At 44.0% G+C, this 26,013-nt stretch overlaps 1 protein-coding gene across 2 annotated transcripts in view; it reads right to left on the bottom strand.

Moving 5' to 3' along the window:
- Positions 1-26,013, bottom strand: part of PDE8A (phosphodiesterase 8A) — a 490,200-nt gene that overhangs the window by 298,222 nt on the left and 165,965 nt on the right. Inside the window, exon 1 of one of the 2 annotated variants that reach the window (XM_069766079.1) lies at positions 10,632-11,373. The exons of the other annotated variant lie outside the window; for it this stretch is intronic. Within the exon in view, the coding sequence (XP_069622180.1) occupies positions 10,632-10,793 (162 nt within the window). The 5' untranslated portion in view covers positions 10,794-11,373. Of the gene's footprint in view, positions 1-10,631; positions 11,374-26,013 lie in introns of those variants that run through there. 2 annotated transcript variants of the gene reach the window in all.

Below are 26,013 nucleotides of genomic sequence, written 5' to 3'. Positions count from 1 at the left end.
GGCATTACAGGAGTGTCTAATTTGTGGAATTACTAACTCCAGACAGTGACTGGAGTAAGATTTCGTTCATGGCACACCTCTTCACCCAACAGGAGTGGGCCTCCACCAAGCCCCTTCATCAAGCATGAAGAGAAAAACTGTCAGTCTTGATGAATCGGGGCCAGAATGTTACATCCACCCCCCTAGAATGAGAAGCAACAAAAAAAAAAAAAAAAACAATAATAGCACAAAAATGTCAGGAAAATGTTTTCCCCCCTCCAAGAAACAACGCTATTCTTTTCCATAGGCTGCATCTACTACTGTAGCTTAAAAGCCACTCTACACAGGTCGTTGTATAAAGCTGTCAAATGTGTTTAATTTTTTTCCTCTCATATCTATGAAATTACAAAGTGTGCAGTTACAGATTATGCACCTTGAGGGTTTTTACTATATCGGGCAAATAAAATTGTATAGTGTTAGATCTTTGTTACAGAAATACGGGCATGTAGCACATGAGGCTGCGAGAACGTTGACCTTTAAGTGATATTAACCCCTTAATGACCGCCGATACGTCTTTTAACTGACCTGAGATATAAGAGAATAGCCTCCCCATACAGATGACAATCCAGCATCTGTCGGTTGTACACTATAGCTGACAACTTGCTGTACCAGCCACGATCAGTATTTGCACCATCTAAATCTGTTTAACCCCTTTGATGCTGCTGTCAATAGTGACTACATCATTATAAATGGTTAACAGAGTGTGGGGGCTTCTTCTTTGTCACAATTGGTGCCCTCAGATCATGATTTTGTTGTCCTGATGTTTGCCATGGCAATTCATGACCAAATAGCGGCCTTAGAGTCTGACGGCTGTAGTAATCTGTTTAGAAGTTAGCAACATTTAGGTGGTAAAAATACACATTTTCATTTCTGTCATACCACTTTGCATTAATTCCTGTAAAGCACCTGAAGGGTTAATAAACTACCTGACAGCAGTTTTCAATATGTTTAGGGTTGCTGTTTTTAAAATGGTATCACGTTTGGGGGTTTCCCAATATATGGGACCCCTAAAGTCACTTCAAACATGGATAAGTCCCTAAAAAATACATTTTGTAAATTTCTTTGAAAAAATGAAAAATTGCTGCTACATTTTTAAACCTCCTAAAATGCTAACAAAATAAAATAACATTTTACAAATGGTGCTGATGTAAAGCAGACATGTGGGAAATGTTATTTATTAATGGTTTGCTGTTGTATGACTATCTGGATTAAAGGGATAATCATTCAAATTTAAAAAATTGCTAATTTTTTAACATTTTTCTCAAATTTTTGATATTTTTTATAAATAAACACAAAAAATGTTGAACAAAATTTACCATTATCATAAAGTATAATGTGTCACGAAAAAACAAACTCAAAATCACTGGGATTTGTTGAAGCGTTGCAGAGTTATTACCACATAAAGTGACACTGGTCAGATTTCAAAAATTTGGCTCGGTCACTAAGGGGTTAATATGTGTCACTCCTGATAACGCAGCAAATGCCACATTGAACGAAGAGCCAGGGACATTTCTTACTTTAGGCCGGCTTTCCACCCAAATAAAAAGGCAACTTTTACACCACAATATAAAAATAGGGAACGGATTTATAAATAGACCCCTTCTCGATCCCTGTGTGGCCTATTTATAATAAAAAAAAAAAAAAGGTTCCTCGCATCATGTTCTCATACACTTTATGCAGTATTAGCCCTCTGTGTCTGTACTGCTACATACTTAGGCAGGTAACTGGTTCATGCAGCTTTACATGAACACCTGAGCCTTACACTATAGCTGGTCCGAATAACTATAGCAATTGTTACCATCCACCTCTCGTGTCTCCCCTTTTCCTCATAGTTTGTAAGCTTGCGAGCAGGGCCCTCACTCCTCCTGGTATCTGTTTTGAACTGTATTTCTGTTATGCTGTAATGTCTATTGTCTGTACAAGTCCCCTCTATAATTTGTAAAGCGCTGCGGAATATGTTGGCGCTATATAAATAAAGTTATTATTATTATTATTTATTCTCTGCTCCATGAAGAGAACAGGGGCCTCCATATGTATGCTGGGGATACCGGGACATTTCACTCATTTGGAGGCTTATCAATTATATTGCATAGAACTGTGGTTCGGAGCCAAGCAAACAGAAGTCATTCAGAATACGCCAGGCCCTGGTGATTGTCCTGCAGATGTAGGTGGTCTGCGTGGAATAAAAGGGGACTGTTCACTGATGGATAGATCTGATCTGCAGGTGATGCAAAAAAAAAAAAAAAAAAAAGTGAATATAATAAATATTACACACACTTCTCCAGTTAGGAATTTTATAGCTTGAGCTAGAATCCACTAATTAATGTGAAGGTGTGACTTCGAGAGGAAGGTGAACAATAAACAGCGGCCCATTTAGGTTTTAACCCTATGGCTACCAGTCTAACACTTCACAGTAAATCATTGTAAAGTCAGAAAGAGAAGGATCTGAAGAGTTAACAAGCGCACTCACTGTCAAGTCACCGCTGCCTGCTAAGGATGTGTCAGTGCCATTTTCCCAGCAATACTCTGGGAATTTCACATTTTCTCATTTTACAGTGAGACCGTGTGGATTTGCATTTTCTGGGCTTCCCCATTATTTTTAGAGCAGCAGAGGAGGTCGGCGATACGACTCGTCAGAATATTGGTCACCGCCGTGTAGTAATCGTTCCGCACTCGATATGTAAAAGATTGTGTCGGACTTGTAGAGGAAGAGACTAAACGTTTTAGGAACTGCTGGGGAGGGAGGACATTTTTTCACTTGAAATAAAAGCAGTATATTAGTCATCAGTGAAAACATGGCGTGCAGCAAGGCCGGCTGCACCCCGACATTGTGAAATCCTGCAAGCAGCGAGGCCACAGACGGCACGCAGCCTTGAACTTAAACTAGTAACCACACGGATCGGCTTTTGTCAAGGGGAAGGTCATTCCTTCTTATACTGAAGAAAATATTATATAAAAAAAAATATATATATATATATATATATATATATATATATATATATATATATATATATATATATATATATATATATTCTAAAAAGTATACATTTTTTATGTTCTATAATTATTTTTCCCCCCCATGACAGGTTAATTTCAGTCTGGTAACTGACTGGTCACCCTGTATGGCAGTGACATGTCTATGCGCAGAGACGCTTGTCACACAGCACAATGGCACTCTGTGTAATAGGCACAACCGCAATGAAAAGAATGGTTGGAAAATGAGATTTCTCAAGCACCATTTTTTTTATATTCCGACACTTGCTGGAATAGAGAGGAAATAGAACCCTTGTAAACTGCAGAAAAATTACCCCGACTACTTCAACCACCAGGAGTTGTGACTCAGGAACTGAGACACATTGCTCAGGTGGTCCGCTTCATGGTGACCAGTATTCAGTAGACTGAGGCTACACGACATGTGTCGTCTGTCCAAGAACCTTTATGCAACATCCTGACGTGATTTCAGAGTTACGATTTTGCTTAAAAAATAAATAAATAAATAATAAAATGCCAAGTCACAGACAAGTTCCATGTACGCTGAATTCAATGGCTATTGTGCTGCGTGCAACTTGCATCCAATATGAAGTGAAAGCAGTTGTGGGCTGTGCTACATCAAGATGGCAGGCTGCATGGTGGCATGATGCGACCATGCAGCCTGTCATCCAGCAGAAACACTGAGCAGCGACCTGTCTGATAGCACCACAAGCAGGAGAACTTCCAGACAGGTGATAGAGTTCACAGGGAGACACGGAGCAAACGCTGCTCAGTGTCTCTGCTGGACGGCAGGCTGTATGGTCACATCAAGCAGCCATAAAGCCTACCATCTAGATGTTGCACAGCTAGATCTGTTGTGGGACAAATGGATTATCTTCTCGCGGAAAGGTGAGATAATGTGTTTTTTTTTTTGTTTTTTTTTTTCCCCCTCATTTTAATAGCCAGTAAAGGATAAGTATACTGCTATTAATAGCCTGTGAAGCTCCATGGGTATTACCCTCTTCCCAGGCTATAAACATCGGCCCCCAGCAGTCGGCTTTCCCTCTGCTGGTTACGAAAATTAAACCGGAGCCCACGCCATTTTTTTTTTTAGACTAATAATAATAATCTTTATTTATATAGCGCCAACATATTCCGCAACGCTTTACAGTTTAACAGTTTCAAACACAACAGTCATAAGTAACAATAATTTTAGATACGCAATTGACTGGATCAGGGGTATCTCTCACTTTGCAAATGTTGACTTAGAACAACAATTCTATCCACATCTCATTGCCTGCTTTATTACACCTGAGTGGAGAGGATCTCCCAGAGGAGATTCGGGAGCACCCATCGCTTTGGCAAACGTTGCTAACTTGGCGACGCTGCAGAAAAATTTGTAAACTGAAATACAATTTGCCCCCTACCAGTCCTTTTTGGGAAACCCTGGGTTCTTGAGGGGCTCTGCACCATATTTTTATAAACTTTTGGCCTCCCAGGGATGTGGGCAGGTAATAGATCTCATGGATCTTAATTTTTCAATACTGTCCTTCGAATCAGCGTCACAACGCTTCCCACTATTTAGTAACCGACCGTTCCTTTTTCTCCAGGCGCGCAGCTTGGCACAGAAATGTCAATCGACGGGAGAGATGGTGGAGGGGAGGTCTAACCTAGATGGGTTTATTCGAAATGCAAAGTCACATCCGGCATCCATAAGCAACATTTACCCAATGTTGCGTAGAAAATGGGTAGGAGAGGGGAAGCCTACTGGAGTGGCAAGATGGCTGAGAGACATGCCGTGCCTAGAAATGGGTGATCTCTTTGAGGCCACTGTGGCACAGAGAAAGACTTTGCCATACAGCAGCTATACTGACATGGCACTCTTAATATTACACAGAGCCTACATTACACCTTTCTTGCAATCCAAAATGTCCCCCCACACCACTTATCTATGTTCCAAATGCAAATCTCGCAATACTGACATATACCATCACCTATGGAGCTGAACGCATATTCAGAGGTTGTGGGGAGAGGTACACAATGAATTGCAGAGAATGTGCGAAATTAACTTCATGCTTACCCCACAATGGGCTATTTTTAATATTTTAGACGAGGCATCCCACAAACTACCTAGACACATTAAAGCAACACTTATGATTTGGGCCTCGGCAACTAGGAAAAGCATTTTACACCAGTGGTTGAGTCCAGGGGTCCCTTCGTTGTCTTTCATCCGCACTAAAATCCAGTTCATATTCAGAATGGAGTGGCTGGACACACTAACAGAGAGAAGCAAGTAGGTAGATTCCTATCCACATGGGCATCTTTTATTCCTTCGCTCCCTCTGGAGACTAGGGAGAAACTGAAAACACACTTTGAAAATACTCAATGGTATCTTTTGCAGCGGATAGGTGGCAGATCGCCAATTCCATAAGACACCTCTATGGTGCGCGCAGGCAGAGTATGGGGTTTTCTGGTTATGTTTATGTGGAGGGGGGGGGGGATTTGGGGTTACAGTATTATTCAATATTGTTACTCTTTCATTTGACCTATTGATGGTAATGTTTGGTTTGTACTGTATTTACAAAACTTTAATAAAAAGATTTAAAAAAATAAAAATAAAAAATGTTAACAATACAATAATTAAGGCGAAATAAGACGACCCTGCTCGTGAGAGCTTACAATCTACAATGAGGTGGGGGAGATACAAAGTACAGGTGTGTATTTACAATGATGTATTTACAATGATGGTCCAGCCATCTTCAGGGGGTGGGGGATAGATGGTGATAGTGAATGGGCTACACACAAACATAAAATGACTGATTAGTGAACGTGGTAGGCCACTTGGGCGAGGCCTAAAACTATGCAAATTGTGGATGGTCCTAATATCTTGGGATAGAGCATTCCAGAGGATTGGCGCAGCACGGGAGAAATTTTGGAGTCGGGAGTGGGAGGTACGGATTAGTGCAGAGGTTAGTCGAAAGTCATTTGCAGAGCGCAGCGGTCGGTTAGGCCGATAGACAGAAATGAGGGAGGAGATGTAAGGGGGTGCCGCACTGTGGAGAGCTTTGTGGGTGAGAACAAGTACTTTGAATTGTATCCTGTAATGAATGGGCAGCCAGTGTAACGACTGGCGAAGAGCGGACGCGTCCGAGTAACGATTAGCCAGATGGACGACCCTGGCTGCTGCATTAAGGATGGACTGGAGAGGGGAAAGTCGAGTGAGGGGGAGGCCAATTAATAGAGCGTTACAGTAGACCAGGCGGGTGTGGATCAGGGCAACAGTGAGGGTTTTTGTTGTTTCCATGGTGAGAAAAGGGCGGATTCTAGAGATGTTCTTTAGATGTAAGCGGCACGAGCGGGCAAGAGATTGTATATGGGAGGTGAAGGAAAGATCGGAGTCAAACATAACACCCAGACAGCGCGCCTGCTGCCGGGGTGTTATTATGGTGCCACCCACGAAGAGGGAAATGTCAGATTTAGTGAGGTTAGTAGATGGCGGGAGCAGAAGAAGTTCAGTTTTGGAGAGGTTGAGTTTCAGATAGAGAGCGGACATGATGTTGGAGACTGCAGACAGTCGGTGGCGTTCTGTAGTACAGCGGGGGTAAGGTCAGGGGATGATGTGTATAGTTGTGTGTCATCACATGGGCCAACAACTGAGCCCTGAGGTACCCCAACAGTGAGAGGAAGAGGAGATGAAGTTGAGCCAGAGAACAGAACACTGAAGGAGCAGTCAGAGAGATAGGAGGAGAACCAGGAGAGAGCAGTGTCCTTAGTGCCTAGTGACTGGAGCCTAGAGATTAGGAGAGGGTGGTCAACAGTGTCGAAATAGCCTTTTAATAATTTGTACGTAATAATTTGTATATACTGTAGGTAATTCACCCTATTCTGTCGGGTCCTGCTGTATTTTACTGTACACTGCAGATGAAATGCCAGCTTTTCAAAGGAGATCGGTGCATAAAAATTAGACCGTACTCACATGGTCCGAATGTTGTGAGATTTTTTTCCTCTCGCACCCATAGGCTTACATTGGCAAGTCTAGGTGCCAATTGCAGCCTGCTGCGATTTTACATGCACGTCGAATACGCCTGAGAAAAATAAAAAAATGCCGATGTCAGCTGCCCCATAGAGTAGCATTGGGCCGAGTGCTATGCGATGTTTTCTCGCATAGCACTCGGCCATATTCTACGGTAGTGTGACCCCGGCTTTTTGAACATACCCAGTTTTGGATTGTGCAGACCACAATCAATTAAATATTAAAACCCAACATTTCTAGTAGCAATGATTCTATATAGTAGTTTTGTACATGCAGTTAACAAGTTTGCTGATTGTGAGAATACCACACAAGCCCAAAGTTCCCACAAAGAAAAATATTACGATTTGTGAGCCTTCAGTGGTTGATGCCATCTTTTCAGTTAGCTATTAAAAATCATCAACCACTGGGGACTCAAATTTTAATAAAATATACACACTGAGCATTGGATACGTTTTTTGACGATACAGATTTCTTGCACCACTTTAGGCCATTACATTTTTGTTTATTGTGTTTTATGGCATTTGTATCACCTTTTTCAGCTATGGTTTGTGTTTCCTTTTGATGGGTCATGTTTGAAATAAAACTGATTTTGTTTTTGATACTCGATTTTGATGAAACTTTAGGCTGGAATCACCCCAACGTATGACATCCAGTGCGAGATGCTAATGACCCTCGGCTCCGGCTCTGCTGTGTGATCTGAGTGCCAGTGATAGAATCACAGTGCAGGTGGGGAGGAGACGGGGAAGGAATTTCTCCATCCGCGATAATAGCACTGCACTTGGGTCTCACACGGATCCATAGACTTATATGAGTGCATGTGATCCGATTCTCGCAGCATGCTGCAATATTTCCTCATGCTGATTCTGCGAGCGAAAATAAATCGCACATGTGATCTGCCCCATAGTTTAACATTACACTCGTCCAATTTCATCGCTAGTGTGAGTGAGCCGTTACCGACACAGCCCTGTGCAGATTCACAATAAAACACGCGCTGCTTTACAGCGGCACAATTTCCTCATCTCATTCAATTCTATGGGGAAAAAAACAAAATAAAAAGGCATATTTAGTGCAAGAGAGATAGATAAAAATCTGTAGGTCAATACCTGTATAAAGCCACAGTGGCCATGAGATTTCTAGAAGTCTCACACACCTTGATTGAACTGTAATATGTTGCAGTTTGTGCAGATAAATGTGCAGCAGAAAAAAAAATGCACCAAATGCTCACCATGGCAAATCAGCCGAAGGCCATGTTCATTATTTGGTCAGTATTTTACCTTAGTAACTAATGAGAGACCAATGTCCAAACCCCATAACTTCACTCTCCAAAATCTGTGAAGGGGAGCTTGCTCATCTTCTCTCCAAATCACACCTCACTACTTGTGCACGTGACCCCATCCCATCTCCTCCCCAACCTCACCACCACACTAATCTCATCCCTAACCCATCTCTTCAACCTTTCACTAACTTCTGGTACCTTCCCCTCTGCCTTCAAACACGCCACAATCACACCTATCCTCAAAAAGCCATCCCTTGACCCAAGCGCCATGTCCAGCTATCGCCCCATATCTTTGCTCCAATTTGCTTCCAAACTCCTTGAGCAGCACATCCACGAACTTTCCTTTCAGCTTGCATCTCTCTGACAACCTATAATCTGGCTTCCGTCCCCACCATTCCACCGAGATGGCCCTGACCAAACTTACCAACGACTTACAGCCAAAGCTAACAGACAATTCTCTATACTCCTCTCCTGGACCTGTCCTCTGCCTTCGACATAGTTGACCACTGCCTCCTACTACAGATCCTCTCTTCCTTTGGGGTCAAAGACCTTACCCTATCTTGGATCTCCTCATACCTTTCCAACCGCACATTTAGCATTTCCACTCCCATACCACCTCTTCATCTCGCCTCCTCTCTGTTGGGAGTCCCCCAAGGCTCTGTCCTAGGACCCTTACTCCTCTCAATCTATACACTCGGCCTGGGACAACTCAAAGTCCTATGGCCTCCAGTACCATCTATATGCTGATGACACTCAGATCTACCTCTCTGGCCCAGATGTCACCTCTCTGCTCTCCAGAATCCCAGAGTGTCTATCGGCCATATCCTCCTTCTCCGCTCGCTTCCTCAAACTCAATGTGGACAAATCTGAACTCATTATCTTTCCTCCATCTTGCATATCTTCCCTACCTGATCTATCTATCAAAATAAATGAAATCACACTTTCCCCTGTCCCCAAAATCTGCTGCCTCGGAGTAACCCTTTACTCTGCCCTGTCCTCTCTCGCCGCCTCCTGCTCAAAAATATTTCCAGAATCCGTCCTTCCCTCAACCCACACTCTACCAAAATGCTTGTGCATGCCCTAATCATTTCCCGCCTTGACTACTGCAACATACTCCTCTGTGGCCTACCTTCTAACACTCTCGCACCCCTCCAGTCCATCCTTAACTCTGCTGCCCGACTAATCTCTCTCCTCGCTACACTCCTGCTTCCCCTCTTTGTAAATCCCTTCACTGGCTCCCAATTTCCCAGCGTATCCAGTTTAAATTACTAACACTGACCTACAAAGCCATCCATAACCTTTCTCCTCCGTATATTTCCACACTAATCTCTCAATATCTTCCCTCACGTAAATCTCCGGTCCTCCCAAGACCTCCTCCTCTCCTCTACGCTTATTCGCTCCTCACTCAATCGCCTCCAAGACTTCTCCAGAATTAAATCACCCATCATCTGGAATTCTGTGCCCCAACACATCCGGTTATCCACCACATTTGGATCCTTCAAAAGAAACCTGAAAACCCACCTCTTCAAGGAAGCTTACAGCCTGTAAAGACCACACAGCCACCTCAACACCATTGGAGCTACTGCAACCCCCGACCTACTGTCTCCTTCCCCATAATCCTGTAGAATGTAAGTCCGCAAGGGCAGGGTCCTCTTCCCTCTGTACCAGTCCCTCATTGTTAGTTTTGTTTACTGTAAGTGATATTTGTATTTTGATGTAACTCCTTCTCATGTACAGCACCATGGAATTAATGGTGCTATATAAATTAATAATAATAATAATACTATTATTATTATTATTAATAATAAGCCAAACCCAGGAGTGGGTGATAAATACAGAAGTGGTGACGGGTTTCTATTATACTTTTCCTCTCCTGGTTTCGGCTTACAGATACTGAGGTAAAATACTGACCAAATACTGAACGTGTGACCGTGGCCTAAATCAGAAGAGTTCTAGAGAGAAAAAAAGTCAACTTAAACTTCAAGAAGGAGCACAAAGCCAAAATACAGCCAACCCCAGCGGAAAGCAGCCAAGGACTGGTAAGCTCGTGTGCCAGGAGAGGTGCTGTGGAATTAACCCCTGCAGCGCCAGTCCGCCAGGTTTCCAGCTCCTACAGTGGATGATCCGCGGTGCGGCCGGTCGCAGGCCGGAGACTGTAGCAGACTCCCCGCTCCCAACATTGAAGATTTCATTCAGCCATTGTTAACCCTCCATACAAACACCGATATTTACCAGCTGACGTACACTCGGTGGCGGGAGCAGCGGCCGCAGGTAAACATATGGCATTAACCCCTGCCGCCCCGGGGCGCTCACCTTATAAGCGGAGGTGTTGGAGGATTTCAGTCCCGGGACGGAGTTGCCCTGCGGAGGGGGCGCCGCGCTGGTCTGCTGCGGGGAGCCGGAGTCGTCGGAGTCTTTGCCGCTGTGGTACACCACCCTGCTGTCAGAGATGTGGATGCTCGGGGCACAGCCCATGCTGAGCCCGAGCACTGGGGGCCGCCGTCAGTCTCTGCTGCCAGTCGCGGCCGCTCTGCTGCATGTCCCGGGGGGATCGCCAGAGAGAACGAGCCTGCGATCAGTGATCGGCCGAGGCGGGGACATGTAGAGAATCCCGGCGATCGCCCGGCCCCGTGTACAGCAGCATCAGCAGCAGCATGGCCACCACATCACGCCCTCCCCGGTGCCGGGCTCTTCCTCGGTGTCCCCTCCACGGCTACTCCGATGGGGCTCCTCCTCATCACCAGCATCCAGCAGCGGAGGAGGAGGAGGAGGAAGACGCTTATTTACATTCGCACACTCCGCTCTTCTTGGCAACAGGAAGATTCCGCCTCCCCGCCCCCTGAAGACCGCAGGGAAAGACCTGCAGCGCTGCCCGGACGCACATGCCCCGCGGGCGGCCGGCGCTACACGAATGAATGGCGCTCTGGTGCTCGCAGTCGTGCGCTATTCTGTGCAGCCAGCGCGCCTGTCATTCCACCCCGCAATGCTGCAGTGCTCTGTGCCTGCGCCGCCCTCCTCCTCCCGGCGTCTCTCCTTCACCGCCACCGCCGCTCTCACACAAGCCGCAGCCAATGAAAGCGCCGCAAACCTGTGACCTCCAGCCTTTACTGACGTCAATGGAAATGAGCTCTGAGGGAACCAATCACAGTCGCCGGCAGGCGCTGTGGGCGTGGTTAAATTGCGGAGGGGAGTTTAAATGGTTCCTGGTCCCCGGTGCGCGGCAGTCTCTGTCAGGATGGCGCGGCAGAATGTCACAATGATGCTGCTGGTGGCAGTGCTGGGCGCGGGCTCCATGGCAAAAGTGCCGGCAGATAGATCAATCCGTCTGAGAGAAAAGCTAGCTGTGTTTCCCACTGCGACCAATCAGAGCTCAGCTTTAATTTTACCACTGCATTTTATATAATGAAAACTACAAACTTATTGGTTGCTATGGGCAACACTAGTAGATTTCCTTTTAGTTGTGATAAATGAGGCCCAAGGTGTCAGCACCCCTATAAAGAGAGGCATGTGGGGCCCAATTTCTCACACATGAGGCCTGATACTTCATAAATGGGGCCCGAATCTTCACGCATGGGGCCCGAATCTTCATACTTTGTGCCTGATTTCCCATACATTGGACCCGATTCCTCATACATGGGACCCGATTCTTCACACATGGAACCCGATTCCTCATACTGTACATGGGGCCGAATCTTCATACTTTGTGCCTGATTTCTCATACAAGGGGCCCAATTCCTCATACATGGGGCCCGAATCTTCATACATGGGATCCAATTCCTCTTACATGGGACCCGAATCTTTATACATGGGGCCTGATTTCTCATACATGGGACCCGATTCCTCATACATGGGATCCAATTCCTCTTACATGGGACCCGAATCTTCATACATGGGATCCAATTCCTCTTACATGGGACCCGAATCTTCATTCATGGGGCCCGAATCTTCATTCATGGGACCCGATTCCTCATACATGGGGCCCGAATCTTCATACATGGGGCCTGATTTCTCATACATGGGACCCGATTCCTCATACATGGGATCCAATTCCTCTTACATGGGACCCGAATCTTCATACATGGGATCCAATTCCTCTTACATGGGACCCGAATCTTCATTCATGGGGCCCGAATCTTCATTCATGGGACCCGATTCCTCATACATGGGGCCCGAATCTTCATACATGGGGCCTGATTTCTCATACATGGGACCCGATTCCTCATACATGGGACCCGAATCTTTATACATGGGGCCTGATTTCTCATACATGGGGCCCAATTCTTCACACATGGGACCCAATTCTTCACACATGGGTCCCAATTCCTCATACATGGGGCCCAAATTTTCATACATGGGTCCCGAATCCCCATTTTTTAAAGACCATTTTCCTTTTTTTCTGGTGTAATTCACTCCTGTTGTTTACACAAGATTCTTCAAAATGGCGCACACGGTTCATTGTTGCCAATCTGACTGCGGCCCATAATTCTGTTATGAAGAGGTGAGCTGCAGTCAATGTGAACTCTAATAATTACTGTCAAAATATGTGGTATAAGTTTCTTCAGCAAAAATTAGTGGCGCTTTACATTTTATTTTTACAGACAGGGTAAAAAAGTGCCCTATTTTTCGGACTGTCCTGGAATGTCTGGTAGTAGGAGACCCTGATGCTGTTCCTGAATTTTGCATAAAATAAAAAATGCTCTATATTTTTGTCTTTTACAACTTCATAGCGAAAAAGCCCCATGTCCTGTTAATGTCGCATAAATTCAGTGCCAATTTCAGGCGTACATAAAATCACTCGGAGGATAGGGTGGAGGAAGGCAGGAGGACATTTGCAACAAATTTTGCAACTTTTTAAAAAGTCACAAATGATGACTCAGGAGAAACATCTGGAAACCCCAAACTCCACCCCTAGCAGTGAACGAAAAAGAACTACGGTAGACTAACACGAAAGATGACTTAAAAAAGGGGGGAAATGTAAAGGTGAATTTGGCGCAAAGGAAAAAAAGCGGGCAAATGCAAGAATGGATTGTGTGCCTGCTGCTTTTATCTCATGTAACTTCACCTTGGTAATTGTAGTTATAAGAAAGTTCTGTTGAGTTTAACATTTTGATAAAGGCAGTGACTGCTCTATACAAGTTGTGATCAGTGCCATGTCCGATGACAAGTGCAACCTCTAAATGTCTGGCCTACTGGAAATTAGTGGTGGTGTGAGATTACAGATGTCATCACTGCAATCTTCTAAATCATCTGCACTAGGAATAAAAAACTGCTGCTCCATCGTAGGAACAGAAAAATGGAATTTATGCAAAAGATGGATGTTTCACAAGTCAGACACAAATGGTTCCCGACATAATCCATTGACTATAAAGGGGGTCTAATGAGGTTTTCATTATGGTGGGTCTTATTTTGCCTGAAAAATTATTATGGAATCTTTTCCAGACTCAGACATAGATGCAGTGTCGGACTGGGGTAACAAGGGCCCACCCAGAGGTGTATCTAGGGTTTCTGGCACCCGGGGCAAGAATTCATTTTGGCGCCCCACCCGCCCCCACCGCCCAGGACATATGTGATTTGCACACTTAGTCATGTACCCACAAGCTCCTCTCCCTAATGCTCTCAATGATCAGTGAAAAACTGAGAAGCAGAAGAGAAGCTCGTTGTCACAGGACCACAAGTATGAAAGTCGCATATGAGTGAAGTGTCCATGTGACGACTGCTGGAACCTGCAGAGCTGGATCCTGACATTGCAGCTTCTGAATTCTCACAACCAATGCACTGCACACTTTTAGGATTCTCCCTTGCCGGTGGACAGTCATGTCAGCACAAGTATGTGATTTGTATACTTCTGACCACATTCCGACTAGATGTGCCTGGCCTCGCTCAGTTCATTTTCATTGAGTGAGGCCACACATGTCTAGTCAGCACGTGATCGCATGTATGTAAATCGCCGGCAGGACAGATTCCTGACAGCGTGCAGAGCGCACTGTGAGAAGTCAGAAGTCTGCAGTCACAAAGAATGACTGCATTAAAATAAATAACTTGGCACTCAACTTGGTGGATAGTGATAATATAGAAAATCAATTTTTTATTACTTGAGTAGCAGTCCAGCAAAATAAACGTTTCGGTCAAACATATAGACCTTCTTCAGTAAACCGACTGCTGTGGTGATGGTATATATAAGGCACTGATGTATGTGGAAATGATCCAATTGCGAGGTTAAATTGTAGGGCCTCAGACATGAAGGCCAATATCCGAGCAAATGAGACTTGAGTGTATATGGTCTCGTCCACAATGGGTATATGGAATAATTAACTATTATGGATGTTCGGAGAGATAAGGGATGCTAGGATGATCCCAAAACCGCGTTGATGTATACCTCCTGCCTACCACATACCGGAGCGGACCTGCATCGCTACTCCTCTATGGAATTTTCTCCATGTAACTTTGTGCATTAGATTTCCGCTGCCCAGGCTGTATACTCTATTTTGGCCAGGATCACAGTGTCCCAGGCTATGTTATGGTATACCGTTCGATACCTTGTTTCGGGATCATCCTAGCATCCCTTATCTCTCCGAACATCCATAATAGTTAATTATTCCATATACCCATTGTGGACAAGACCATATACACTCAAGTCTCATTTGCTTGGATATTGGCCTTCATGTCTGAGGCCCTACAATTTAACCTCACAATTGGATCATTTCCACATACATCAGTGCCTTATATATACCATCACCACAGCAGTCGGTTTACTGAAGAAGGTCTATATGTTTGACCGAAACGTTTATTTTGCTGGACTGCTACTCAAGTAATAAAAAATTGATTTTCTATATTATCACTATCCACCAAGTTGAGTGCCAAGTTATTTATTTTAAAGATTTCTGGTGTGGGAAACCTCTCTTGAGCACCGACACAGCTGTGCCACGATATATTTCACTAAAGAATGACTGCAGACTCATTACAAACCTGGACATCCCCTTTAATGCTCATAACATAAATAAAAACATGAGTTAGTTAGTATCACGCAAAACATTTACATCCAGGTACTTTATAGATGTCGTCATCTCTGGAGTCGTTCTCCTTCTTTTCTTCATCTTGTCCAGACCCCATGATGAGTTTTCTCATCCGCAGCTCCTCTCTGCAGACTTCCATCTTTTCCGCTCTTTTGCAGAAAATCTCCACATGACGCCCTTAAAGATATGTGTCATTATAATGCTCCTGAATAAAAAATTGCCCCTCACTATATTGTCTCCACAAAATATGACCCCCACACTGTCCCTCCTATGGTACATGCTCTTCATACTGACCTCTCCTTTCCATACCGGCCCCCTCTTCACACTGTCCTCTCACACTGTGTCCATAGGGCTCAGTATCTATACTGTACTCTAATATCACATGCCCCCTCCATGGTATACTGTCCCCTCCTGGCTGTGCCCTTACATGAACCCACTACTCAGTTTCTATTCTGTGTCCACTCACTTTTCTCCCCCATACAGTCTCCTCACACTATTCCCCTCCCTCCTCATACTGTCTCCTGTCACATCCCCCCTGTTCATCATACTGTCTCCTCATATACAGTGGGGCAAAAAAGTATTTAGTCAGTCAGCAATAGTGCAAGTTCCACCACTTAAAAAGATGAGAGGCGTCTGTAATTTACATCATAGATAGACCTCAACTATGGGAGACAAACTGAGAAAAAAAAATCCAGAAAATCACATTGTCTGTTTTTTTTAACATTTTATTTGCATATTATGGTGGAAAATAAGTATTTGGTCAGAAACAAAATTTCATCTCAATACTTTGTAATATATCCTTTGTTGGCAATGACAGAGGTCAAACGTTTTCTGTAGTCTTCACAAGGTTGCCACACACTGTTGTTGGTATGTTGGCCCATTCCTCCATGCAGATCTCCTCTAGAGCAGTGATGTTTTTGGCTTTTCGCTTGGCAACACGGACTTTCAACTCCCTCCAAAGGTTTTCTATAGGGTTGAGATCTGGAGACTGGCCAGGCCACTCCAGGACCTGGAAATGCTTCTTACGAAGCCACTCCTTCGTTGCCCTGGCGGTGTGCTTTGGATCATTGTCATGTTGAAAGACCCAGCCACGTTTCATCTTCAATGCCCTTGCTGATGGAAGGAGGTTTGCACTCAAAATCTCATGATACATGGTCCCATTCATTCTTTCATGTACCCGGATCAGTCGTCCTGGCCCCTTTGCAGAGAAACAGCCCCAAACCATGATGTTTCCACCACCATGCTTTACAGTAGGTATGGTGTTTGATGGATGCAACTCAGTATTGTTTTTCCTCCAAACACGACAAGTTGTGTTTCTACCAAACAGTTCCAGTTTGGTTTCATCAGACCATAGGACATTCTCCCAAAACTCCTCTGGATCATCCAAATGCTCTCTAGCAAACTTCAGACGGCCCGGACATGTACTGGCTTAAGCAGTGGGACAAGTCTGGCACTGCAGGATCTGAGTCCATGGTGGCGTAGTGTGTTCCTTATGGTAGGCCTTGTTACATTGGTCCCAGCTCTCTGCAGTTCATTCACTAGGTCCCCCCGCGTGGTTCTGGGATTTTTGCTCACCGTTCTTGTGATCATTCTGACCCCACGGGGTGGGATTTTGCGTGGAGCCCCAGATCGAGGGAGATTATCAGTGGTCTTGTATGTCTTCCATTTTCTAATTATTGCTCCCACTGTTGATTTTTTCACTCCAAGCTGGTTGGCTATTGCAGATTCAGTCTTCCCAGCCTGATGCAGGGCTACAATTTTGTTTCTGGTGTCCTTTGACAGCTCTTTGGTCTTCACCATAGTGGAGTTTGGAGTCAGACTGTTTGAGGGTGTGCACAGGTGTCTTTTTATACTGATAACAAGTTTAAACAGGTGCCATTACTACAGGTAATGAGTGGAGGAAAGAGGAGACTCTTAAAGAAGAAGTTACAGGTCTGTGAGAGCCAGAAATCTTGATTGTTTGTTTCTGACCAAATACTTATTTTCCACCATAATATGCAAAAAAAAATGTTAAAAAAACAGACAATGTGATTTTCTGGATTTTTTTTCTCAGTTTGTCTCCCATAGTTGAGGTCTACCTATGATGTAAATTACAAACACCTCTCATCTTTTTAAGTGGTGGAACTTGCACTATTGCTGACTGACTAAATACTTTTTTGCCCCACTGTATTTACCACCTCACTTTCTACACTGCCTGCTCACCTGACTCCCCATACTGTGTCTGCACACATCCCATCACCCTCACTCCCCCTACTCTGTCCACACACACACACAGCACCTCTCACCTCTATATATACACACACACACACACAGCACCTCTCACCTTAATATATACACACACAGCACCTCTCTATACAGACACACACACACAACACACACAGCACCTCTATAAATACACACACACAAAACCTCTCACCTCTCCACACGCTCTGCCGCAGGATCTCATCGCCTTCCTCTGACACAGCCGGACGCTGAATGATTTCAAAAACCTGACCTGCACATCCAAACATAGACTGACTGTGAACAGGTGCTGAACCCAGAGTCGCCAACTCGTATATAGTTAAATAAATAGGGCAGCACACTGCAGCGCCAAAACATGCAAACTTGAAAAAACGAAATTTGAACTGCATTACTGCACTAGAAATATGAAAAATGAGAGCTTTTAGCGCACAAAAATGGCCAATTTTATGTGTACCTCGTAGCCACGTTAAGGCATCTCTCTTATACGAGGTCCTACGTTTGACCTACCTCACTGAGAATAAACGTCTCCATCTGAATGGGTACATGTAAAAACCTCTTCTTGGACTCACTTCTTGGTCCAATACCCCTCCACATAGAGAGAGAATTTGAGTCCAAGAAGAGGTTTTTACATGTACCCATTCAGATGGAGACGTTTATTCTCAGTGAGGTAGGTCAAACGTAGGACCTCGTATAAGAGAGATGCCTTAACGTGGCTACGAGGTACACATAAAATTGGCCATTTTTGTGCGCTAAAAGCTCTCATTTTTCATATTTCTAGTGCAGTAATGCAGTTCAAATTTCGTTTTTTCAAGTTTGCATGTTTTGGCGCTGCAGTGTGCTGCCCTATTTATTTAACTATGGACGCTGAATGATGACATCATCCAGCGGCGCTGCCTGTGTGAGAGGAAGCGCGGTCAGGAAGACAGATCGCTGCAGCTCCGCTGCTATTTTCTCTTGTTGGCAGCGGAGCTGCAGGGAATTCTCCCTGCATGTCGCAACCACCCTGCAGGGGCCCCCTTCCATCTCTGCCAGACCCCGCTGCAGCCGCACAGGCTGCACATGCGGTATGTCCGCACATGTTGGGAGCCAGCACGCTGCAGCTTCTTTGTGCCGGCTGTCAGCTGGACAGTTGGCACAGAGAACAGCCGACTCTCCATTCGGGGGGCAGCAGAATGCAGCCACCGGGGGAGACATTGCGGACCGCCGAATTAGGCAGGCCCGACTGCAGCCCCCTGCTGGCTGCGCCTGGGGCACATATCCACCGGCTGCTCCCCATAGATACGCCACTGTGCCCACCAATAACATTGACTTTGGGGGGGGGGGGCACTTTTCACCTGCATGCAAATATTATACTGCCTTCGTTCACAAATTTACTTATATCTCTATATAATAATAAACTGGGCAGTTTGGTTAATGAAAGATGAGATTCTTTTTTTTCTGTACAGAGTGAATCAAGTGAATTATGCCAAGTACTGCCCATACAGTGAGGTAGGAGGCCCAGATAAACACAGGGGCCCATTGCGGGATTCCCCTGTTACCCTATGGGCCAGTCCGAGCCTGCATAGATGGGAACAAAGCGTTACAAGTATGTATGACATACCAAAAGATCATTTTAATCGGATTACGTGGTGGTATGACCATGACTTGACAGCATAACCATGGCTTATCCATAATGTTTCCATGTGAGCATAAAAGTCACATGACAGTTCAGACATATTGCCATAGAACCCCAGCCTAAGCAAAGATACTTAAGACTTATTATATATTCAGTGGCAAAAATGACAATGACTGAATATAATCACTTTTAAGCATCTAATATTAATACATAGTGCAATAATGTAGAGTAGGATCACATGCAGTGAGGTGCCAGACACAAAATGTATAGGGCGAGATGGTAAATAAAGTTAGTTGATCAATCCTAAAAGAAAGTATATTAAGGAAAGCTGAACTTTTTTTTTAAATTAATACAGATTTTTGACTATTAAATAGTGATGGACGGACCCATGAATGTTCAGGTCCGTTGGGTTTGGCCGAACAGTAAAAAAAAGTTTGGTTTGGGTACCAGAACGGTACCCGAACACAAACTCCAACTTGGACCCCATTCAAGTGAATGCAGGGTCCAAACATCTGGCGTTTTCCAAGCTGTCATCTGTCAAAGGCTATACAGACAGCTGTGGGCTGATATTAATAAACTAGGAACAGGCTATGGATATTGGCCCCTCCCAGACTTAAGATCATCAGTCCTCAGCTGCCCCCAAAAAGATGCATCCATAAAGTGCACCAAGTCTGGCACTTAGCCTCTCTTTTCCCACTTGCTCTGGTGCGGTGGAAAGTAGGGTAATAGTTGTGGGGTTGATGTCAGCTGTTTTATAACCGCTGACATCAAGCCCACAGGTTAGAAATGGAGAGGCATCTATATGACACCCCCATTACTAACCCCATAGTCAAATGTAATAAGCACACAGCGTAAAGTCCTTTAATTGAAATAAAAACTCTCCCACATTCTTTTACCAATTTTTTCACCAAAAATTAAAATCCTTCTATATTATTTCTAAACACTCTTTCGGTGATTACTTTGTATCTCCACTCATACTGCACCCACACACACAAATGATACACCATTTGAAAGGTAAACTTGCTCCCTTCAGCAAGAAAGTAGCCAAACAAACCACACATCCACAATGTGATTACAAAATACAGTTTAAACATTAATTTTCATAAACCTGCAGTAAGGAAAAATGACCTGCAGGTGGCACCACACTACCCCAAAGCATACTAAAACAAAGCTGCTTTCAGCCATCACAAACAAATCCAAACAGATGACACACTTCACTGCAGGTGAGTCAAATAAGCAAACACATTTGGAAACATGCACTGCTTATTCTACATTTCAAGCTGCATTTGGAGCGCAGACCTGACAGTGTTTGGGTTTGGAATTACTTTGCAGGATGACTAGGAAGAGGCATATAAAAAGCAGGCCTCGAGGCAGGCCAACACGAATGAGACGTCCCAGACCTCTTCAGACACCATCTCAGCGAACATCAGACCACAACCTCATGAACAAAGGCAACAAAGACTTGGAAACCATCGACAGGCTCAACAGAAGCACAGACAACAGATAGTGAATCAGGGTAGAACACTACTGCAAGAGCACTCTATTGATTTAGTTCCTCCTGATTATTTCCTGCGTCTACAACAAGACATCTGTGCAAGGAGGTGCCAACATTCACTTCCAAAGACATACTGTTGTGCTCGCTTATTACTTCCAGACAATGAAGTTAAAACCCACAGTGTTGGGAGTATGGATAAAGTATGTCCACATTGTTCAGCAAAGCTCTATTTAGGTGAACTCAGTCGTGACCAATCGATTTCCATCTGTTGCCACAAGGGAAAGGTTCAATTACTTGCCATTACTGTTTGTAAAGAACTTCAGACACTTATTGAAAAGAATGATCATGTAGCTCAAAACTATTTGCAAAATATACGGCAATTTAATAATGCTTTGGCTTTTGCATCAGTTCAAGTGAACTCTGTTAATATTCCTGACAGGGGACCATAGTGTTTCAAAATACATGGCCAGGTTTATCACATGGTGAGAAGTTTACAACCACCTGAAGGGGTTAACTCAACTTACGCAGGCCTTTTCATTCTCGATTTTGACGCTGGCTTGCAGCATTGTATTGACAATCCAGCCAATAGAAAATGTCGACAAGATTTAACAAATAAATTGCAAACAATGCTAACAAACCATAACCCTTATACACAGATGTCCAAGTATATCAAAGATGTCTCACACATCTTCTCAGTTGCAATTACATATATAAATACCTGTCTGTGTTCATCATCTCATTAAATACATTTACATTTGACCAGCTTGCTTTTTCGAAAATTGCCTGCGCCCCTGACGACCAATGTGCGAAATTTTTGCACGGGCAACTAATAAAAAAGAAGAGTTATACTCACCTCTCTAATAACACATTAATGGCCATGTGCCACGACAATCCAGGTGGTTTGGAGAGCGGTCACATCAGTGATGCGGCCACTCTCCACGCCAGCCGGATCACACTGAGCTGAGGTGAGAAGCACTACCTGTGACTGGCAGTGACGACATTAAAGTTACCACCAGTCACAGCCAGAGCTTCTCACATTCTGATCAGTGTGTTCCGATGAGGAGAGCGGTCGTATCACTGATATAACTGCTCTCCAAACCATCCATATCTTCATGGCAATTAATGGATTATCATTGGAAACGTGAGTATACAGTGGGGAAAATAAATATTTAATACACTGATGATTTAGCAAGTTTTTCCACCTGCAAATAATGGAGAGGTTTGTAATTTTTATTGTAGGTACACTTCACCTGTAAGAGACAGAATCTTTAAAAAAAAAAAGAAATCACATTGTATGATTTTTACATAATTAATTAGCTTTTTATTGCATGAAATAAGTATTTTATACAATAGAAAAAGAGAACTTAGTATTTGGTACAGAAATCTTTGTTTGCAATACAGAGGTCAGACATTACCTATAGTACTTGACCAAGATTACACACACTGCAAAAGGGATTTTGTCCCACTCCTCCATACAGATCTTCTCCAGATCTTCCAGGTTTCTGAGCTGTTGTTGGGCAACATTGAGCTTCGGCTCCCTCCAAAGATTTTCTCCAGTTAATATCTGGAGACTGTCTAGGCCACTTCAGGACCTTGAAATGCTTCTAATGGAGCCACTCCTTAGTTGCTCTGGGGGTCATGGTCATGTTGGAAGACTTAAGGCCCCTTCACATTAAGCGACGCTGCAGCGATACCGACAACGATCCGGATCGCTGCAGCGTCGCTGTTTGGTCGCTGGAGAGCTGTCACACAGACCGCTCTCCAGCGACCAACGATGCCGGTAACCAGGGTAAACATCGGGTAACTAAGCGCAGGGCCGCGCTTAGTAACCCGATGTTTACCCTGGTTACCATGCTAAAAGTAAAAAAAAACAAACACTAGATACTTACCTACCGCTGTCTGTCCTCCAGCGCTGTGCTCTGCTTCTCTGCTCTCCTTCTGTACTGTCTGTGAGCCGGAAAGCAGAGCGGTGACGTCACCGCTCTGCTTTCCGGCTCACAGACAGTACAGGAGGAGTGCAGAGCACAGCGCTGGAGGACAGACAGCGGTAGGTAAGTATCTAGTGTTTGTTTTTTTTTACTTTTAGGATGGTAACCAGGGTAAACATCGGGTTACTAAGCGCGGCCCTGCGCTTAGTTACCCGATGTTTACCCTGGCTACCAGTGAAGACATCGCTGGATCGGTGTCACACACGCCGATCCAGCGATGTCTCCAGGGAGTCCAGCGACGAAATAAAGTTCTGGACTTTGTTCAGCGACCAACGATCTCCCAGCAGGGGCCTGATCGTTGGTCGCTGTCACACAGAACGATTTCATTAACGATATCGTTGCTACGTCACAAATAGCAACGATATCGTTAACAATATCGTTATGTGTGAAGGTACCTTAAGCCATGACCCATCTTCAATGATCTTAACCCCTTTACCCCCAAGGGTGGTTTGCATGTTATGGACCGGGCCAATTTTTACAATTCTGACCACTGTCCCTTTATGAGGTTATAACTCTGGAACGCTTCAACGGATCCCGGTGATTCTGACAATGTTTTCTTGTGACATATTGTACTTCATGATAGTGGTAAAATTTCTTTGATATTACCTGTGTTTATTTGTGAAAAAAAACGGAAATATGGCGAAAATTTTGAAAATTTCGCAATTTTCCAACTTTGAATTTTTATGCAATTAAATCACAGAGATATGTCACACAAAATACTTAATAAGTAACATTTCCCACATGTCTACTTTATATCAGCACAATTTTGGAACCAAAATTTTTTTTTGTTAGGGAGTCATAAGGGTTAAAAGTTGACCAGCAATTTCTCATTTTTACAACACCATTTTATTTTAGGGACCACATCTCATTTAAAGTCATTTTGAGGAGTCTATATGATAGAAAATACCCAAGTGTGACACCATTCTAAAAACTGCACCCCTCAAGGTTCTCAAAACCACATTCAGGAAGTTTATTAACCCTTCAGGTGTTTCACAGGAATTTTTGGAATGTTTAAATAAAAATTAATATTTAACTTTTTTTCACAAAAAATTTACTTCAGCTCCAATTTGTTTTATTTTACCAAGGGTTACAGGAGAAAATGGACCCCAAACCTTGTTGTACAATTTGTCCTGAGTACGCCAATACCCCATAAGTGGAGGTAAACCACTGTTTGGGCGCACGACAGAGCTTGGAAGCGAAGGAGCGCCATTTGACTTTTTAAGGCAAAATTGACTGGAATTGAGATGGGACGCCATGTTGCGTTTGGAGAGCCACTGATGTGCCTAAACATTGAAACCCCCCACAAGTGACACCATTTTGGAAAGTAGACCCCCTAAGGAACTTATCTAGAGGTGTGGTGAGCACTTTGACCCCCCAAGTGCTTTACAGAAGTTTATAATGCAGAACCGTAAAAATAAAAAATCATTTTTTTTCACAATAATTATCTTTTCGCCCCCAATTTTTTATTTTTCCAATGGTAAGAGAACAAATTGGAACCAAAAGGTTGTTGCACAATTTGTCCTGAGTACTCTGATACCCCATATGTGGGGGTAAACCACTGTTTGGGCGCATGGGAGAGCTCGGAAGGGAAGGAGCGCCGTTTGATCTTTCAATGCAAAATTGACAGGAATTGAGATGGGACGCCATCTTGCGTTTGAAGAGCCACTGATGTGCCTAAACATTGAAACCCCCCACAAGTGACACCATTTTGGAAAGTAGACCCCCTAAGGAACTTATCTAGAGGTGTGGTGAGCACTTTGACCCACCAAGTGCTTCACAGAAGTTTATAATGCAGAACCGTAAAAATAAAAAATCATTTTTTTTTCACAAAAATTATCTTTTCGCCCCTAATTTTTTATTTTCCCAATGGTAAGAGAACAAATTGGAACCAAAAAGTTGTTGAACAATTTGTCCTGAGTACGCTGATACCCCATATGTGGGGGTAAACCACTGTTTGGGCGCATGGGAGAGCTCGGAAGGGAAGGAGCGCCGTTTGACTTTTCAATGCAAAATTCACAGGAATTGAGATGAGACGCCATGTTGCGTTTGGAGATCCACTGATGTGCCTAAACATTGAAACCCCCCACAAGTGACACCATTTTGGAAAGTAGACCCCCTAAGGAACTTATCTAGATGTGTGGTGAGCACTTTGACCCACCAAGAGCTTCACAGAAGTTTATAATGCAGAGCCGTAAAAATAAAACAAACATTTTTTCCCACAAAAATTATTTTTTAGTCCCCAGTTTTGTATTTTCCCAAGGGTAACAGGAGAAATTGGACCCCAAAAGTTGTTGTGCAATTTGTCCTGAGTGCGCTGATACCCCATATGTGGGGGGGGACCACCGTTTGGGCGCATGGGAGGGCTCGGAAGGGAAGGAGCGCCATTTAGAATGCAGACTTAGATGGAATGGTCTGCAGGCGTCACATTGCGTTTGCAGAACCCCTAATGTACCTAAACAGTAGAAACCCCCCACAAGTGACCCCATATTGGAAACTAGACCCCCCCACGAACTTATCTAGATGTGTTGTGAGAACTTTGAGCCCCCAAGTGTTTCACTACAGTTTATAGCGCAGAGCCGTGAAAATAAAAAATCTTTTTTTTTCCCACCAATATTATTTTTTAGCCCCCAGTTTTGTATTTTCCCAAGGGTAACAGGAGAAATTGGACCCCAAAAGTTGTTGTCCAATTTATCCCGAGTACGCTGATACTCCATATGTTGGGGTAAACTCCTGTTTGGACACACGGGAGAGCTCGGAAGGGAAGGAGCACTGTTTTACTTTTTCAACGCAGAATTGGCTGGAATTGAGATCGGACACCATGTCGCGTTTGGAGAGCCCCTGATGTGTCTAAACAGTAGAAACCCCCCAATTATAACTGAAACCCTAATCCAAACACACCCCTAACCCTAATTCCAACGGTAACCCTAACCACACCTCTAACCCAGACACACCCCTAACCCTAATCCCAACCCTATTCCCAACCGCAAATGTAATCCAAACCCTAACTTTAGCCCCAACCCTAACTGTAGCCTTAACCCTAACTATAGCCTTAACCCTAACCCTAACCCTAGCCCTAACCCTAGCCCTAACCCTAACCTTAACCCTAGCCCTAACCCTAGCCCTAACCCTAACCCTAGCCCTAACCCTAGCCCTAACCCTAGCCCTAACCCTAATGGGAAAATGGAAATAAATACATTTTTTTAATTTTTTTTATTTTTCCCTAACTAAGGGGGTGATGAAGGGGGGTTTGATTTACTTTTATAGTGGGTTTTTTAGCGGATTTTTATGATTGGCAGCCGTCACACACTGAAAGACGCTTTTTATTGCAAAAAATATTTTTTGC

The sequence above is a fragment of the Ranitomeya imitator genome, chromosome 4 (genome assembly GCF_032444005.1).
Source record: "Ranitomeya imitator isolate aRanImi1 chromosome 4, aRanImi1.pri, whole genome shotgun sequence".
NCBI classification, from domain to species: domain Eukaryota; kingdom Metazoa; phylum Chordata; class Amphibia; order Anura; family Dendrobatidae; genus Ranitomeya; species Ranitomeya imitator.
The sequence above is the reverse complement of the archived record's forward strand: the minus strand, read 5'-3'. Positions and strand labels throughout refer to the sequence as shown.